This window comes from Myxocyprinus asiaticus, chromosome 26 (genome assembly GCF_019703515.2).
Source record: "Myxocyprinus asiaticus isolate MX2 ecotype Aquarium Trade chromosome 26, UBuf_Myxa_2, whole genome shotgun sequence".
NCBI lineage: Eukaryota > Metazoa > Chordata > Actinopteri > Cypriniformes > Catostomidae > Myxocyprinus > Myxocyprinus asiaticus.
The window spans coordinates 9,788,526-9,808,229 of record NC_059369.1 but is presented as its reverse complement, the minus strand read 5'-3'; the positions used below and the strand labels follow the sequence as shown (position 1 = coordinate 9,808,229).

The window sequence follows — 19,704 nt, the reverse complement described above, 5'->3', positions numbered from 1 at the left end:
ATTGGGTGTATGTCAGAAGCTCATTCCACCACAGACAGTGGTGACAGAAAGTGAATGATCATGAAATGGACTTTACGGCGTTGCGATAGGACCAGCAGGCACCGCTCATTCATTGACCTCAGAGAGCGAGAGGAGACCTGGAGGAGTGAGTTAAAGAGGGCGATGTTCCATTGGCTGTCCTAGTTGCCAAACTGTATGGAAACTAATCCAAGACTTAAAGGAATATTCCGGGTTCAGTACAAGTTAAGTTCTATCGACAGCATTTGTGGCATAATGTTGATTACCACAAAAAATAATTTTGACTCGTTCTTCATTTTCTTTAAAAAAAGCAAAAATCTGGGTTACAGGCACTTATAATGGAAGTAAATGGGGCCAATTTTACTCACTTTTTCAAAAGTATAGCCACAAGACAAACATTATGCGTGTAAACATGAATTTAGACCTATACTGTATAAAGTTATAACCAATTTTACAACTTTGTTGCCATGATGATGTAATGTCAACAAACACTAAAACCCTAAAACAACTTTACAGCTCAAATAATACATGAGTTTTAACAGAAGAATTAAAGTAAGTGCTTTTATAAAATTATAAGCTTCACATTTCTGCCTTTAAACCCTAAAAAAATGGTCCCATTCACTTTCATTGCAAGTGCCTCACTGTAACGTTCCTCATTTTCTGGAGGAGGAGTCAAAATTAATTTTTGTGGTAATCAACATTATGCCACAAATGCTGTCGATTGAGCTAAACTTGTATTGAAAACCAGAATATTTCTTTAATATTTGTTAGTCATGTTCGACATGCAGGATCACTGAATGAAATACTGATGACAATAAACACCATATAATTATGTTAACATATTTGTAAAGTAATAATCCACAATATGTGCCGGCTTTATTTGAATGTGTTTGAGTGTGTATGGTGTGTATGTGTTTGAGTTTGCCAGGATGTTAGAATTACGTACTAGTGACGTCATTGCGGTTTATGGTTTTTTGAACCAGTTCACTGAAATGAACCATTCGAAAGAACAGGTTCATGGAAATGAATTGGACTTCTCATCACTAGAGATTCATTAATTTGAGAACACAGTGCCATGTAAGGATTAACTTGTAAAATGCATACTTGTAACATTAGAAAGGAAGTCCCAAGAGCTGGATCTAGGTGTGGCTAAACAGAGTTTTATTAAATAAACAAAGTACGACAAAGGAAACATTCACGATGGGCATAGGTCTTACACAGGAGGTCAAAACACATAACAACTGACAAAGACTAGGCAAACAACAGAGCATTAAATACACAATGGATAATGAGTAATTATACAGGTGAAAAGACAGGTGAAAACAATCGAAGACAGCTGGCAGTGATGAGGGCAGTATGGGAAGTGTAGTCCATGGGAAACAGATGACAGGGGCAAAACACAAGGCAAACAACAGGTGGCTCCTGACGCCCAAGGAAGGCTGGTAAGGGAGGCAGGGCTAAGATGGAGCCGGAGACCAAGGATACCAGAGCAGAACAGGCAGATGGCCAGGAGACTCAGAAGACCAGAGCAGATCAGGTGGACAGCCATGATACCAGGGAGACCAGAGCAGATTAGGCGGATGGCCAGGAGACTCAGAAGACCAGAGCAGATCAGGCGGACGACCATGAGACCAGGGAAACCAGAGCAGATCAGGCGGATGGCCAGGAGACCCAGAAGACCAGAGCAGATCAGGCGGTTGGCCCGGAGACCCAGTAGACCAGAGCAGATCAGGCGGATGACCATGAGACCAGGGAGACCACCTCAGGGTAAGGACTGGATCAAGAGGCCTGGTTGATGGCCACAGAGCTGAAACAGGGTCAGGAGGCCTGGGTGGTAACCACAGACTAGAGACTGGGGCCGTGGAAGTCTCTGAGGATGGAGCCATGGAAGACGGAGCCGTAGGAGACTCAAGGGGTGAAGCCATGGCAGGCAGAGCCGTGGGAGGCTCAAGGGGCGGAGCCGTGGAAGGCGGAGCCACAGGAGGCTCGAAGAGTGAAGCCGTGGCAGGCAGAGCCGTGGGAGGCTCGTGGACGAAGCCGTAGAAGGCAGAGCCGTGGCAGGCTCGAGGGGCGAAGCCGTGGAAGGCGGAGCAGAGGAAGGCTCGAGGGGTGAAGCCGTGGAAGGCGGAGCCGTGGGAGGCTCGAAGGGCAAAGCCGTGGCAGGCGGAGCCATGGGAGGCTCGAGGGGCGGAGCCATGGAAGGCGGAGCCATGGGAGGCTCTAGGGGCGGAGCCGTGGAAGGCGGAGCCATGGGAGGCTCTAGGGGCGGAGCCATGGAAGGCGGAGCCATAGGAGTCTCGAGGGGCAAAGCCGTGGAAGGCAGAGCCATGGCAGGCTCGAGACTAAGAGTCCAGGATGACTGGGAAATGACCTCAGTGGTCGTGAACATGAGCAGAGTCTCGGGAGCGACCTCTGTGGTCGTGGGCATGGACAGGGACTCAGGAATGACCTCTGTGGTCGTGGGCATGGGCAGAGACTCGGAGATGACCTCTGTGGTCATGAACATGTGCATAGTCTAGGAAACGACCTCTGTGGTCATGTACATGGGCAGAGACTCGGAGACGACCTCTGTGGTTGTGAACATGGGCAGAGACTCGGAGACGACCTCTGTGGTCGTGAACATGGGCAGAGACTCGGAGACGACCTCTGTAGTCGTGAACATGGGCAGAGACTCGGAGACAACCTCTGTGGTCATGAACATGGGCAGAGACTAGGAAATGACCTTCGTGGTCATGTACATGGGCAGAGACTCGGAGACGACCTCTGTGGTTGTGAACATGGGCAGAGACTCGGAGATGACCTCTGTGGTTGTGTACATGGGCAGAGACTTGGGAACAGACGTCTTTCTCCTCCTCCTCCTCCGGGAGGCCGAAGTGGGCAACGCAGGCTGTGGGACAGATGAAGCTGGCAACGCAGGCTCTGAGACAGATGAGGCTGGCTACGCTGGCTCTGGGATGGACGAGATTGACAACGCAGGCTCTGGGATGGACGAGACTGGCAATGCTGGCTCTTGGACAGACGAAGCTTCGACTCATTGGCCATGGCAGGTGTGGGTGTCAGCTCGTTGGCTGTGGCAGGCATGGGTGTGGGCATCGGCTCGTTGGCCATGGCAGGCAAGGGCACTGAAAATTTGTGGGGAAGGGTCTTCGTGGCCCTACACACCAATATCAGTGGCGGATGATTCAACTTGGAGACAAGGGCTGTGGAAAGCTTGGAGCAAGGGGCTGTGGAATGCTAGGAGCAATGAGTCGCAGAAGGCTGGACTCTCCCCTGAACCCTCACGGCTCGATGATTGGTTCCTGGGCTTGCGGCGCCGCTCACAGCCACGCCCCGCCCCGGTTCCTTTCTTCCCGGAAGTGCACAAGGAGCTGACAAGGTCGTGGGAGGCACCTTTTACTGCCCGGTCCTGATCTTTCTGCTCCCCCACCCTCACTACCCTCGATGGTGGGGCGGCCAAGGGCTATTTGGCGATCTCCCCGGTGGATAATGCGCTCGCAGTGCACCTATGCCCGCAGAGCGCCGCCACCTGGCACGGGCACCCAAAGCTCCCATCCAAGGCCTGTAGGTTTACGTCGTCCCTGACGGCCGATGCCTATGGTGCTGCTGGACAAGCCGCCTCTGCCCTGCACGCCATGGTTCTCCTGCAAGTCCACCAAGCCAAGGCACTAAAGGAACTGCACGAGGGTAGTTCCGCACCGGGATTGATGCAGGAGCTGTGCTCAATGACCGACCTCGCCCTCCGGGCAACGAAGGTTATGGCGCGGTCTCTCAGGCGGGTGATGTCCATCTCTGTGGTCCAGGAGTGCCACCTTTGGCTCAACCTGGTCAAGATGGGAGAGGCCGACAAGGCTCGGTTCCTTGGCGCCCCCATTTCCCAGGTTGGCCAGTTCGGTGACACCGTCGAGGACTTTGCCCTGCAGTTCTCGGTGGTGAAGCAGCAGACGGAAGCTATCCAGCACATCCTGCCCCGTCACGGCTCAAGACCCCGCACCCCATCTGCTCATCGCCAAGGGCGTCCTCCTCGGCATGGAGCCCACCGCAGGAAGCAGACGCCACCCATCTCATGGCCAGCTGCCAAGAACCCGAGAAAGACTTCGAAGCGCCCCTGAGACGGGTGACCCAGGGATGAGACAACCCACTGTTCTGGAGCTGGTAAGCAGACCACTCCATCCCCCGGTGGAGGGCCAGGAGGAGAATCTTTTGTTACCTTTTCATTTAATTTCGCCACATGCCCAAGTGGCTGCGGTACCCAAGAGTTCAGCAAAAGAGCGGTTTCCTTGTTCCCTGGGTCACATACCCGGTGCGCACGGCCGTCATCACGACCACCGTCCACCATTCCATTTTGGCAGGTTTGGCGCTCCAGCGGCGATCTCCCAGCCACTGCCCCCCAGTGGTGGCACAAATCCGCCACCAATGTGACGGTCTCCACGGGTCACGAGGACAGGCCTCTTCCTCCCCCGTCCCAGGCTGTTCCGGGGGTGGTCACAAGGAGCCAGGTAAGTGCTTCGATGTCCCTGAACTCAGCACGGCCATGACACGACATGGCACCTCAGGCTCCGCCCCGCCATGAGGCCCCACCCACCGGTACGTCTGATGAGATTGTCCCCTTGTTCCCCCTCGCCCGGAGCTTGGATGCGTGGCTTGCACTTTCCAACCCATCGCGATGGCTGGTCCAGACCGTCCAACTCGGCTACGTGAATTCAGTTCGCCAGGCGTCCGCCCAGGTTCAGCTGCATCCACTTCACCTCGGTGAAGGGCGAGAACGCCGCTACCTTGTGCGCGGAAATCGCTACCCTCCTACAGAAGGGTGCGATAGAGCCTGTCCCTCTGGCCGAGATGAAGAAGGGGTTTTACAGCCCCTACTTCATTGTACCAAAGAAATGTGGTGGGTTGCGGCCAATCTTGGACCTGCGAGTACTGAACCGGGCTTTACACAGACTCCCATTCAAGATGCAAAAAATGCATTCTAACGAGCGTCCGGCATCGAGATTGGTTCGCGGCAGTAGACCTGAAGGAAGCATACTTCCACGTCTCGATTCTACCTCGACACAGACCCTTCCTGCGGTTTGCATTTGAGGGTCGGGTGAATCAGTACAAGGTCCTCTCTTTCGGCCTGTCCTTGTCCCCTTGCATCTTCACGAAGGTCGCAGAGGCAGACCTTGCCCCGTTAAGGGAAGTGGGTATTCGCATCCTCAACTATCTCGATGATTGGCTAATACTAGCTCACTCTCAGGATATGTTGTGTGCACACAGGGACCTGGTGCTCTTGCACCTCAGCCAACTAGGGCTTCGGGTAAACTGGGGAAAGAGCAAGCTCCTCCGGGTTCAGAACATCTCTTTTCTCGGCTTGGAGTTGGACTCAGTCTCGATGACGGCGTGCCTCACGAACAAGCACGCACAGTCAGTGCTGACCTGTTTGAAGGCGTTCAGTCAGAAGACAGCGGTTCCACTGAAACTGTTTCAGAGGCTCCTGGGGCATATGGCATCCTCAGCGGTGGCCACTCTGCTCGGGTTGATGCATGTGAGACCGCTTCAGCATTGGTTCCAGACTCGAATCCCGAGATGGGCATAGCGCCGTGGGACACATCGCATGGCCATCACGCCGGTCTGTCACTGCCTCTTCAGCCCTTGGACCTACCTCACATTTCTACGGGCAGGCATTCCCCTAGAGCAGGTCTCCAGGTGCGTCGTGGTTATGACAGATGCCTCCAAAATGGGCTGGGGCACTGTATGCAACGGGCATGCAGCCGCTGGCTTCTGGACAGGCCCACGGCTGCATTGGCACATCAACTGCCTTGAGTTGTTGGCAATTCTGCTCGCCCTGCGGAGGTTTCGGCCGTTGATCCAGGGCAAGCATGTGTTTGTTCGGACAGACAACACGGCAACGGTGGTATACATAAACCGTCAAGGTGGTTTACGCTCCCGTTGTATGTCACAACTCGCCCGCCGTCTCCTCCTCTGGAGTCAGCAGTCTGCGAGCCACTCACATCCCGGGCAACCTCAACACTGCAGCAGACGCGCTGTCACGACAGGTTACCCTCAGGGGAGAGTGGAGACTCCACCCTCAGGTGGTCCAGCTGATTTGGAGTCGATTCGGGCAGGCACAGGTAGACCTGTTCGCTTCCCAAGAATCCTCCCACTGCCCGCTCTGGTACGTCCTGACCGAGTCACCTCTCGGTATAGATGCGCTGGCACACAGCTGGCCCCCTGGAATATGCAAATATGCGTTTCCCACAGTGAACCTACTTGCACAGACCCTGTCGACTTGTTCCCGAAGGGCCGTTCAACACTCATAACAGCGTTGGGGGAGATTACATGTCGGCCTGGTGCGCTAGCTACGAGGCACACAGTGGTCTGCCTGTCACACACCGCCAGTTCACGTAACATAGTTCAGCTAGTTGTGGCATTTCATATAGGGACCCCTAGTGTCACTACATCGACACAACGTCGAGTGAGTGACAGATAGGGAATGTCCTGGTTACTTGCGTAACCTCCGTTCCCTGATGGAGGGAACGAGACGTTGTGTCCCTCCTGCCACAATGCTGGACTACCTGCTGAAATGGCCGGGACATTATCTCGGCTCCTCAGCACAAAACCTGAATGAGTGGTTGCATACCAGCTCCTTTTATACCCGTATGTTCGGGGGAGTGGTATGCAAATACCATTTGCCAATTTTCAAAGACCAGAGGTGTTTCGGGCTCCCAAGAGTGACCCCTAGTGTCACTACATTGACACAACGTCTCCATCAGGGAACGGAGGTTACGCAAGTAACCAGGACGCTATGACCTGTCTAGTGACAGACAAGTTTGTCTCATATGCTGAGATTCAAAGAAAATATTATGTGGAAATGCAGTAACTACAAAATCCACATGAATAATTCAAGACATTTTTATCAGTTTCAGTGATGGTGTAGTTACTGAGTTTGGCCTTTGTAGGATAGTAAAGGGTACTGATATTATTACCAGTGAAACTTAACGTGTAAACTCATTTAGGTAAATATGCAGGAGTTTAGATGGATGGATGGATAGAAAGTAATGCCATGTCAGCACCAAAGGTTATTTTCATGGCAAAAACATAGTAGTACTGTAAAATGATAGATGTAAATATTAAAAAGACTTTTTAAGCGACACCAAACTTTCAACATCCCGCAAAACATTGGATACAGCCATGGACATGAAAGGTGCCATCAGCTAAAATTGGCTGGGATGGTGTTTTACAATTCAGGTCCAGTATTTTGCGAACATTCGCAGCATGATTTTGGGGAGCTGAGGTGGAAGGAGAGGGAGATATTTGATGAGCGGGAAGAGGAAGCCTGTGGTACATTAACAGAAGCCACATGGTCACTGCTAGATACACCACCATGCTTCTTTATGAGCACTAAAAACCTATGCACAAAAACATCTCTTATTACCATTGTCGCTCGTGTGACCATCTCTGGTGTCTGGTCCGCAGCAGAATGAAACGCCTCTTAAATGTAGAACGTGTTGTTGATTTCGGCCAATGACAAAAAAATTACACATTTCTGGTGCTATTTTGTGATTGGTTGGGGAATCCTCATGGTCTATGTTTACAACACATAGCCCACCCCCAAACTGCTTTTAACCAATGCATAAACTGTAAAAAAAACAAACAAACAAAAAAACATTTAATCCGTGTTTGCCAAATGTTTGATTGGGTGGGCAAGAGCAAGGGCAAGGGCACGGAATGGAAGTGAACGCTGGCGTGTCTGTCTGCCGCTACTCTCCGGTGTATTGTTGTGCGTGTTTTGTTTGTTTTATTCGACTGTTGCTGCTACTTTGCTTAGATTCAATTTGGATCTCACTGAACTGTGATTGCCCTGGGATTTTTTTTTTTTATGAATGCCATGGTGTTGGTTTATGCGCCACTCACCTTTGGAATGAACTCGCTCTACAGCTAAGTATCTGCTGGTTCAGTTTATGTGGCTGATGCGTTGATTCGATACGGGACCACCTTATGATCTGTGGACTCTACTGTCTGATATTTTGTACTGGAGGAAAATACTTTTTCTGTTGGCCTTAGATTATTCTATGTTTTTCTTTTATTGACATCTCTCCGGCTACGACTTCACTACATACTGGCTCACAAGCCCTCGCTGCTTACGGTGCTGGCTTCGCGGTGTCTTAACCAGGTAGATGGATTGGTTCTGGCTTCTCCTTTTTGTTTTTATTGCAATTTTAGTGGACTTTAAAACTCACACTACCTGTTTGCTCTGCTGTGCATCGGCATAAATAGGATGTATTTTTACACTACTTCGGATCTGTTGTGTCTAAACTCATTCTCACATCTGCCTGCGGAAACCTACAAAGCCTGTGCTACTCTGGGGATTGCACACCGCCCTCGTTATATTCATCGGGGGTCTCGTCGCACTTATGAGAAGTCTTATACCTGTCATGCATCCAACAGCTGTATTCCGTCATTATGGTCAACTACCTGTCGTCTCGCCAATAGACTGGTTGCTGCGAGCGGTGGTATCAACTTTGATCATATTCGCTTACTGGAATACTCTCCTGTGAAAACTGTGTCAGCCACAATTGCACCTTCAACTACAGCCTCCTCTCCTCTAAAAATAGCATTAATTAATTAATGCCAGGTCTCTCTCTAACAAATCCTTCATTTTGAATGACTTTTTTAGTTCTAAGTATTTGCACTTTTTATTCTTGACAGAGACCTGGCTAAACAATGGTGATGTCATTTCTCTGGGTGAACTGACTCCTGCTAACCGTACCTATTATAACTCTCCAAGGTCTGTTGGCTGCGGTGGTGGTCTAACTACTGTGTTCAGGAATCAGTATCACTGCAGACTTTTGCCGGTTAATGGATTTTCAATTTTCGAAGTGCAGCTAATGAAAATCAATCTAATATGTCCTGCTCTCTGTGCTCTAGTGTATAGACCTCCTAAATATAACAAGGATTTTATTTTTGAATTCTCAGAACTCTTATCATCCCTGGTACCTCGTTTTGACAAACTGAGATTTTAATATTCACATATGCTGCCAAACACAACCTCTAGTCAAGGATTTTTTATGTATGGTGGATTCCTTTAATCTCACACAGTTAGTTTCAGGCCCTACTCATGTAAAGGGTCATACGCTTGATTTGGTATTAACCTCTGGTCTTCATGTGACCAAACTTGAGGTAGTAGATTCTGGAATCTCTGACCATAGTTTTGTTTTATTTGACTCTGTGCAGCCACATTTTGTATCTCCAAACCCTGTGCGCCGGCACCTCACTCGTGCTATTCATTCTTCCACAGTTACGTAGTTTACAGAGGTGTATGCTTCTACTTATCTGTCTCATATCACAGATGTTATTACTTGTATTTCAGACACCTCACAGTTGGTTGAAGTCTTAAATACAACTTGCACTGCCATTTTAGACAAGGTTGCTTCTTTAAAGTCGCTGAGTTGTAAAAATAGGTCAGGCATCCAGCCTTGGCTTAATGAGCATACTCGCTCTATTAGGCAGGAATGTAGGAAGGCAGAGCATAAGTGGAAGAAGGATAAACTTAAGTTTTCATTTGAAATATTTTGTGATTCCTTAAAGCAGTATCAAGTCTCCGTCAAGACTGCAAAATCGAATTACTTCTCTGAAATAACTGCTAAAAATGCCCATAGGCCTAAGATCATTTTTAATACAGTTGATTCTGTTCTGAACCCTTCCCCTATGGGCTATCCAGATGCAGCCCCTGAGACATGTGAAAAGTTTCTTGAATTTTTTATTGACAAAATTCAGGACATTAGAACGCATATCTTGGGCCCAGTTGTGATTCACTCTGAACCCATGCTGCCTCCCAGTTCTTTCAGTCACTTTGACCCTGTCTCATTTGCTCAACTGTCAGATATAATTTCGTTAATGAAACCTGCTAATTCTCCCATTGATGTCATACCATCACGGTTGCTCAAAGATGTTTTTAATTCTGTTGCCCCCATTATGCTGGCCATAATCAACAGTTCTCTGAGAAATGGAGCAGTTCCTGCCAGCTTTAAACATGCTGTGGTTCAGCCTCTGCTGAAAAAACCTCATCTTGACCCTACAGTTTCTAAGAATTATAGGCCTATTTCAAAATTGCCATTTCTATCCAAAATCTTGGAAAAGGTGCTCTATTCAAATCTGACTGCCTTCAACATATTTGACAAATTTCAATCAGGCTTAAGGTCACTGCATAGTACTGAGACTGCACTGTTAAAGGTGACTAAAGATATTTTAGTTTCCCTGGATTTTGTCAACGGGGCCATTTTAATCCTTTTAGACCTCAGTGCAGCATTTGGCACGATCAATCACTCCATTTTTTAAATCATCTTGAGAGAGTTGTTGGCATTTAGGGAGTTGCATTAAACTGGTTTTCCTCATATCTTAAGGAAATAACTTTTTATATCAGTATTGATAATCACTTCTCTTCCTCAACACTGATCACATGTGGCATCCCACAAGGCTCCATGTTGGGTCCTCTGCTTTTTTCTCTGTATATGTTTCCTCAAGGCTCTATCTTTCAGAAGTACAGTCTGCAAGTAGTCCAAAATGCAGCAGCTAGACTTCTAACGGGTACTAAGAAAAGAGAGCATATCACCCCTGTTCTCGCTTCCCTACATTGGCTTACAGTTAGTTACAGTGTTAAATTTAAGGTTCTGGTGTATGTTTATAAGGCCTTGCATGGTCTAGCCCCTCAGTACATTGCTGATCTACTTCAACCACATTCTGCACCTAAGTCACTTCGATCATCAAATCAGTTACTTCTCTCTGTTCCTCATTCTCATTTGAAAACCAAAGGTGATCAGGCATTTGTAGTTGAGGCCCCCAGGTTGTGGAATGCACTTCCATTTGTTGTTAGGTCTTCTTCCTCATTGGCTATATTTAAATCTAGATTGAAGACATATTTTTTCTCTATAGCCTATGATGTTGTTCGAGAAGTATAGGGTTTTTTATTTGTATGTTTTACAATGTTTTATTAGTTTGTTCTTTTAACACTTTGAAAATTATATTTAATTCTGGTATTAATGTTTTTATTTATTTATTTATTTTTATTGTACAGCACTTTGGTTACAACAAGTGTGTTTTTAAGTGTGCTTTGTAAATAAACTTGAACTTGAACTTGAAGACTCACGTTTGGGTGTGCTCAGCCCACATCTGCCCATGCCTACATCCAGCACTGATCGAATACATCCACTTTTTATGATTTAGCCAACTTAACTGTGCTGGAACAATTTAAGAGTACGCTTCTTCCACAGCTTATCATTTACCTAAATTAACGTGACGTTGCTTTGGAGTCTGATGCTGCTGCTGCAGTAGTTGATCACTATGTGCTTACTCATAAACTTCATGGGTGATGTTTGCGTGGGTAGGGAACAGAGAACTGTTCCTCGCTTTGATACACCTAGCAATTCTTCCGTTAATGCTGGCTCAGCTACGATCAACAAAAATGAATACCTCAAATGTAAATTTGATCCAAATCGAATTTGTAACTACTGTTTAGGAAAAGGTCATTGGAAATTTGAATGCCCTGTATTAAAGGTGAAAGGAAAATCTTGCAGCTCTCCAGTTAAACCATCAACTTTTGTTACTCCTGTGCCAATATCTACTGTTTTAAATGTTTTGGCACAGAAATCTTCTGCTCCTTTTATTTCAGTGGGGCATTTGTTGTTGGTGGGGACTGACAAAATAATTCCTGTAAACATTCTAAGAGATACAGGTGTCACGATCATTTATTTTAAAATCTGTTTTGCCATTTTCTGACATTTCCGACACAGGTCTGCTACTCATAATTTGCTTAGATTCCGAGTTGGTTCAAGGTGAGGTAACGATTGGTGTGCGTCCCGCTCTTCCTGTCGATGAGATCTCACTGATTCTCGGAAATGATTTGGAATGTGCGTGAGTTTGGAGTTATGTGTCGCCACCTCTGCTTTTGATTTCTGAGCCCTCTCTCTCAAGTAACCTGGATGAGAGTGTGCAGGAATACCCAGATGTTTTCACTGCTTGCATAGTGACGCATGCAGCAGCTCGTGCTGAACGTGAATTTGGCTGTGTATAAAAGGATGAATCCTCTTTTACAGGGGAATTTTGTGCTTGAAGCTTTTCCACTGGATGTCTCAAAGGATGATCTGGTGAAAGAGCAACAAGCTGATCTTACATTAAAGCCTTTGTTTGTACACGTTCTTAATGATGAAACTGCTGTGCAGGGTTACTTTATTCGAGTCGGTGTCCTTTTGAGGAAGTGGCTTCCAAATAATTTGTTGACTGATTGCATGACTCAGATTGTGGTTCCTGCTCCGTTGCGCTTGATTGTAATGAAGTCTGCTCATGATGAGCTTGCGGGCCATCTGGGTTTCAAAAAGACTTACGATTGTGTGCTCCGGTATTTTTCTGGTCGCGTTTTAAGAGATATATTTTGCAATACATTAGAACGTGCCATACATGTCAAATGATTGGAAAATCAAACCAAACTTCAAAACCTGCTCCTCTATGTCCCACTGAAGTCGATGCAAAGCCGTTTGAGTACTTGATTCTGGATTGCATTGGTCCTTTGACTCAATCTAAAACTGGTAGTAGTTACTTGTTGACTATGTGTCAAGCTACCTGTTATCCTGCTGCCTATCCACTTTAAATTTTTGGCATCCCTAAAATCCTTCAAACAGATCAGGGCACCAATTTTACTTCGCACCTCCAGAGAAGTTGTGCAAGAGAGCACAGTTTTTAGCATGAATGATCAAGTCTTTGGACATGTGGTATGAGGTCTGTTGGCCGTTTTGCATGATAACTGGTCCTCCTCCAATGATCCTCCTGAAAATTTGAGCAATTATGTGAGTGGTTTTAAGCGTTGACTTTATAGCCAAAGAAAATGTGTGTCAGTCTCAAAAGAAAATAAAACAGTGGTATGACCACCATGCTGAACGCAGAGTTTTCAGTTTTGGAGATCAAGTTCTCGATCTCTTACCTGTGGTAGGTTTTCCTTTCCAGGCTAAATTTGCAGGACCTTATGAGGTTGTGCGAGTTGAGTCTAATAACAATTATATTGTTGCTAAACCTGACCGAAAAGAAATGCACCCGACATTGTCACGTTAACTTATTGAAACCGTATTATGAGCGCAACACTTCTAAAGAGTCAGGTAAGCACTTAAGTATAAGAGTTTGTTCTGTGGTTGCTGATTCTATGGATCCCTCAGTGGCTGTCTGGGATGATGAGATAAAGGTTCCAGATGATGCCGTGTTATGAGTGCGTTAGCAAAATCCTGAGACATTGCATAATTTGCCGGTGTTGTCAAAACATCTTGCCGACGACAAGCGAACAGATTTAACTGATTTGATTAAAGAATTCTTCTCCAGGATGATATAGATGTTGGGGAAGTGGTGCCTTTTCATCAACGTTTCTACTGTATCCCATTGGAGAAATGAAAACATCTTTCTTAAGAAGTCCAATATGTTCTTGACAATGACCTTGCTGAACCATTGGGCATCTCCATGTTTGTTAGCGATTAAACCAGACGGTACTTTCCATTTTTGTATGGAAAGTTAAAGCTTTGACCAAACCCGATGCATTTCCGTTGCCTCGAATAGATGGTTGTGTTGACCAAGTTGGTGCTGCATTGTATGTAGTAAATTTGACTCACTAAAGGGTTACTGGCAGGTGCTACTAACCAGTCATGCTCAGAAAGTGTCTGTTTTTATAACTCCAGATGGGTTATTTTCATCAAAGTCACGAATTTTGGTTTACGAAACGCCCGGTCAACGTTCCAACGCTTGATGAATCAGGTTGTCGTGGGTTTGGAGGGATGCGCCGTGACATGTGGTACAGCACCTGCAACGAATTTGTGCACTTTTTGTTTGTTTGTTGCAGGCATGCCTGGGAAAATAGTAGGCCTGGGGCAAGTGCGGCCAGTTCGTGCAAAAGTTCAAGCTATTGATTTGTCCCCACCTCCTTCAATCAAGGATTTGATGCGATTTTTAGGCATGGCAGGATTTTTAATGACCACAGAGAGTCAGGACCTCAGTTTAACGTCTCATCTGAAAGACAGTGCCTTTTTACAGTATAGTGTCCCCGTCACTATACTGGGGCATTAGGACCCACACAGACAGCAGGGTGTGCACCCCCTACTGGCCTCACTAATACCTCTTCCAGCAGCAAACTTAGGAGGTCTACTTCCCCAGGAGGTCTACCATCCAGGTACTGACTAGGCTCAACCCTGCTTAGCTTTAGTGGGTAACCAGGTGAGAACTGTAGGGTGATATGGCTGCTGACCAATGGGTTGGCTCGAGACCTGGGACACATGATGGCTCGAGATCAGACAGATCCACATTAGATGTTGGCTGTGCTGGGACATCCAATGGCGCCACTCTGTTTCATTTGCAGCAGCGGAAGGTGCATTCAATAGGGCGTTTTCTAAACGGCATTTTTGCGCCCTTGAAGGGCACTTCGGGAAGGGGATGTCACTCGAAGAGTCGTTACAAACAAAAGTAAGAACATTTATTTTTTTCACAAAGGGCCTTTTTACAAGATTTTAGTGAAGGGTACATTCAAACTGTAATGCCATGCTCTCTTTAGAGAGCCCACATCAAGAGCTTTGTCCTTTGTTGTGAGTAGGGCATAAGGATGATCACTTTCGATTGAATTTCTCCCATAGCCTTCCATGTTCTTCGGAAGAATGCACAAATGACATGCTTCTGTGTCACTTCTGTGTTTTTTTTTATATAAGAAGAAAAACAAATAATAAGCAATTAGAAACATTTCTAACTACAGATTTAAAGTGAATGGTTATTCTTAAGTTGAAAGACTGTCCTAAGATGTGTTGCTTGATGTTGGTGACTTCTGTTTAGAGGGCCAATGTGCACTGAACTCTCTGTGGTCCTCATCACAGTACAATGTATGTAATTTTCTTTATTTACAACATTCAAAAATGTGCATATACTGTCTAACCCTCTATGCACATAATTTATAAAGAAAAGTATCATAATTTTGAAAACTCTATGTAATTGTATGGAAGATGAAACCTGCAAAACAATAAATATATAAATAAGTAAAATAAAAAAAGATTAAAAATAAATAACTAAATAAATAATTCACAATATAATAACAGAGACTATTTAGCAGAGAAGGGCCACTTCTATTTAAATGAATGGGAGAAATTGGAACACTCAACAATGGAGCTTTAAGCGCCCAATGGTTAACGGATATAGAAAGGAAGTCCCGCCTTGCAGTTAAAAGAGCCAATCACCTTTTAGTTACAGACATCACTTGTCAATCAACTAGAACGTAAATGTGCATTAGCTATACAAGCTGAGGAATTTTTATTTTTATTTTATCGTAATATGAGGTAAAGAATCACAATTTATGATACCAGTATTGTCGGATTTTATTGCTGATTTGAAATATGTTCTTTGATCGTAATCTTGTCCAACCATTTTTGAGATTTTGGTCTTTCTCCATTCAAGTAGATAGGAGCTTCACTGGCATTACTAGAAATAGCCTCAAAAATCAGTAGGATCTCCACCGGAGATCAGCGTTCCAGTCGTTCATCACTCGTACTGTCTATGTTACTCTCTCTGCAGAATGATTGTCTTTGCTCACGCTTGGATCATAACTGAACTGAAGAGATTTGCGAGTGTGCGCTTTATAAACCGTTTCTGATGTGCGTCACAATCACTGACCATGATGCAATAATGTTCTCCTCGTTCTTGTTGGGATTCCATAGTTACCATAGAAACGAAATGAAAGGAGTGGAGCACAGTGGCTCGGATGTTATCTATGATTCTAATGAGAATTATCCCTATCCATTCACCATTGGACACGTGTATGTCATTTTGAACTATTTTGGAAATTGTCAGTCTGTTTGTACACAAGAAAATGAGAACACTCAAAACAGTGGAGTTGATTGTGGACTTTAGGAGGAACACTCCAACACTGACCCCACTCACCATTCTAAACAGCACTGTGGCAGCAGTGGAGTCATTCAGGTTCTTGGGCACTACCATCTCACAGGACCTGAAGTGGGAGACCCACACTGACTCCACTGTGAAAAAGGTCCAACAGAAGTCGTACTTCCTGCGCCAGCTGAGGAAATTCAACCTGCCACAGGTGCTGCTGATACAGTTCTACTCAGCAGTCATTGAGTCTGTCCTCTGCACTTTTGGTTTGGTTCAGCTACTAAGTCAGACATCAGAAGACTTCAAAGGATAGGTCGGACTGCTGAGAGGATTATTGGTGCTCCCCTACCCACCCTGCTAGAACTGTACACATCCAGAGTAATGAAAAGGGCTGGTAAAATCACTCTTGAACACATTCACCCAGCACACTTCCTTTTCAAACTGTTGCCCTCTGGCCGACGCTATAGAGCACTGAGCACCAGAACAGACAGGCACAAGAACAGTTTTTGCCCTCGGGCCATCCACCTCATGAACAGTTAAAACTGCCCCCAAATAATTTCCTTTGGTCAATACAACCATGTGCAGTATTCAATCCATCCATTCCTACTTATATCCATATCTCATTTATATTCTTTAACATATCCTACCTCTTCTTCAATACATTACATCACCTGCACAACTGTATTCTAAATCTACCTAAAAATATTCTAATCTGTACCTAAAATATTTGAACAACTTTATTGCTCTGTTGTATATTTCTCTTTTATTTATCTGTTATATCTTATTTTTTTTATATATATATTTTTATGTCACTATATGTATATATGTTTAAATGTATATGTTTATACAAACAACGTATGTATATACTGTACATTGCATTCTCTTTGCACTGGAAGCTTCTGTCACCAAGACAAATTCCTTGTGTGTGTAAGCATACTTGGCAATAAAGCTGATTCTGATTCTGATAAGAAATGGTTAAAGAAATTAATTTAAGACACGATATACGTGATAAACTCTTGAGAAAAACCCTCAATTTTGTATATTAAACTGTTCAGCCTTAGCGCAAACAAAGTAAGTTTTAGGTTCAATATTATTAAATATAATAGTTTAAAGATATTAAATATATACATTAACAGATATGTTAACAATTATTAAGTGCAGCAATAAAAATATTTAAACAACAATAATAATAAGAGGGCTTTTACATACAACTTAAAAGATTTATGGTTTTTAGAATCTAGCGTTGAGCTGTTTTTGGCTTTGAAAGATTTTATGTAAAGTATGTCTTAAGGTTATTGCAAGATTCAGTATACTAACACTTTTTGTGCAGTTCTTATTTTGTGAACGTTACACTTAATTGGCTAAAATTAGTAATAGACTTAATACTGGGGAGATCTGGAACAACTGTAACCTTTCCCTAAAGCATTGTAAGCCTTTGCGTCTCGTCTCCCAAAGCCATCGAAATTTAAGTAGTACTTGAAAATGGTCGTAGATTTGCGAGTACTCTGGAGTAATAGTACAGCGCTATTAAGAGCATCATATGCAGTCCCCTGCAGGTCATTTGCATAAAAGGGGAATGAATATACAATATAATATTAATATACAGTAAGTATTGTACACTTAATACAGTTAAAGGAATAGTAACTCATTTTTGAATTATTCAGAAGCTATATGATTGGTTTGGGTTAGAAAAAGATTAATATTTAAGTCCTATTTTCCAATAATTTCTCCCCCTGCCCAGTTGGTGGTGATATGCACAAAGAGTGCAAATGGCCAAAAACAAAAGAAGAATTTATAGTAAAAAAAAAAAAAAAAGAAGAAGAAGAAAAAAACATAAATATTGATCTGTTTCTCACTAACACCCATTATATCGCTTCTGAAGATATGGATTTAACCACTGGAGTCTTATGGATTACATTTATGCTGAATTTATGTGCTTTTTGGAGCTTCAAAGTTCTGGCCACAATTCACTTGCATTGAATGGACCTACAGAGCTGAAATATTTTTCAGAAAATCTCATTTTGTGTTCAGCAGAAGAAAGAACGTCATACACATCTGGGATGGAATGAGGGTGAGTAAATGACGAGAGAATTATCATTTTGGGTGAACTGTCCCTTTAATGTTGTGGTGTTTACACTTTATGCTATTAAGTGTCTTAGTTTGTTTAAACCTTCAACCCTAATATGATCAGTACTAACAGTGCTGTTTGCTTTACAAAGCACCCTTAATTAAGCTTTATAATATCAGCATGCCATGCATGCCAATTTTTTTATTTGTCTAAAAACAACAGACTCTAGATACTCCAGTAAAGTTTGTGTTACAAATATCTAGTCTGGCTGCTCATCTGTTTGGTGTCCCGTTCAGATTTTCATGTGTGAGTAGGCTTATCTTATCTTAAGACTTCCTGCTGTTCAGTGGACTTCAGGAGTAAATCAGCGACCATATAAATACATCCCTAATGGTAAAATAAAAAATGTCTTGATATCTAGGACATGAGAATGACATCATATTTCCTATAGTTTATCTGCACTTTGAGCTTTTAAACAGAATGTTGGGATATTTGGGGGCATTGGCATGGATGAGGTGAGGAATTTGCTTCTCTAGGATTGTTTTGTTATGTGCCTCATAGGGGAGTCCCTGAAACAGCACAGCAGCAATGGGGGTTTTCCCCCAAGCAAGTTTATGACTTTGACCTTCAAAGTTCAGACCCACAAGAGGACAATGTCTCTCCAGCACAGATTGCTTATTACATTGAACCACTAGAGGGTGCTGCCCTACACATTCATTACATTGCTAGTCCAGCAGTCACACTTGAAGCAGGTGAGTATGCGCTGATATAATATCTCAGATGGTCCAGTATGACAGTGTTGTCTATGTCCTCAGTTCCAACCAACCATACCCTGTTGCTCAGTATCTGATTATAAAAATGTGATTGAACTTTTGAGGATTGTCAAGTTTAGCTGCCCGCCTCACTGGACTCACTGCAGTTTGCATACTGCAACAACCGCTCCACTGATGATACCATTGCATCTGCAATACACACTGCTCTCTCCCACTCTTCTTATTTTGTGTATACTGTATATTATTAGGTGTATATTGTATATTGTGTTGTGTAACAAGATGTGTAAACTGTGTTATGTGTAAATCAGATGTTTATTGTAATTGTCATACTGCTATGTTGCTTTGAACTGCACCCAAGACTTTCACCCACTGTTGCACTTGTGTATATGGTTGAGTGACAATAAAGGGATTTGATTTGATTATGTGTTATAGTTTGTGCTCATTGTTTTACTTTCATTTTTTCCAGATAAATAGCTTAAACATAAAAAAAAAAATAAAAAAATCTGTCATTATTTACTCACCCTCATGTTATTCAAACTCATATGAGTTTCTTCTGTTGAACACAAAAAAGTAGATATTTTGAAGAATGTTCACCCTTATTTTTTCCAAATAAATTGAAGCGGGCTATCATGCCCCAAAAAAAGCACCATAAAAGCAGTCCATATGACTTGTGCGCTATATGCAGCACACTTAATAGCTTTCGGAACAGACCTAAATTCAAGACACTATTTGCTGAAAAATGTTCTGCTCCACCTCAGCATAAAAATCTCATTTGCGCTTCGAATTTTTAATATCCATTGAAATCCTTAGAATGGCTCAGAAAATGACAACATGCTTGACCTACAGAAAGTTACATGAAATAGGTCAATAGGCCCACAGCCACGTGTAAACCCCCATGGATAGTAGACACGGCGATATTCTGTCATCTATGAATCATGCATTACTTCATAGTTGCAAGAGTGTTAAAGGTTA

At 44.2% G+C, this 19,704-nt stretch overlaps 1 protein-coding gene across 1 annotated transcript in view; it reads left to right on the top strand.

Annotated features, from left to right (window-relative positions):
- Window positions 1–19,030, top strand: part of LOC127416774 (uncharacterized) — a 35,393-nt gene extending 16,363 nt beyond the window's left edge. Inside the window, exons 5-6 of the mRNA XM_051656328.1 lie at window positions 17,923–17,962; window positions 18,521–19,030. Of these exons, the coding sequence (XP_051512288.1) occupies window positions 17,923–17,962; window positions 18,521–18,654 (174 nt within the window). The 3' untranslated portion in view covers window positions 18,655–19,030. The remainder of the gene's footprint in view (window positions 1–17,922; window positions 17,963–18,520) is intronic.
- The last annotated feature ends 674 nt before the right edge of the window (window positions 19,031–19,704 follow it).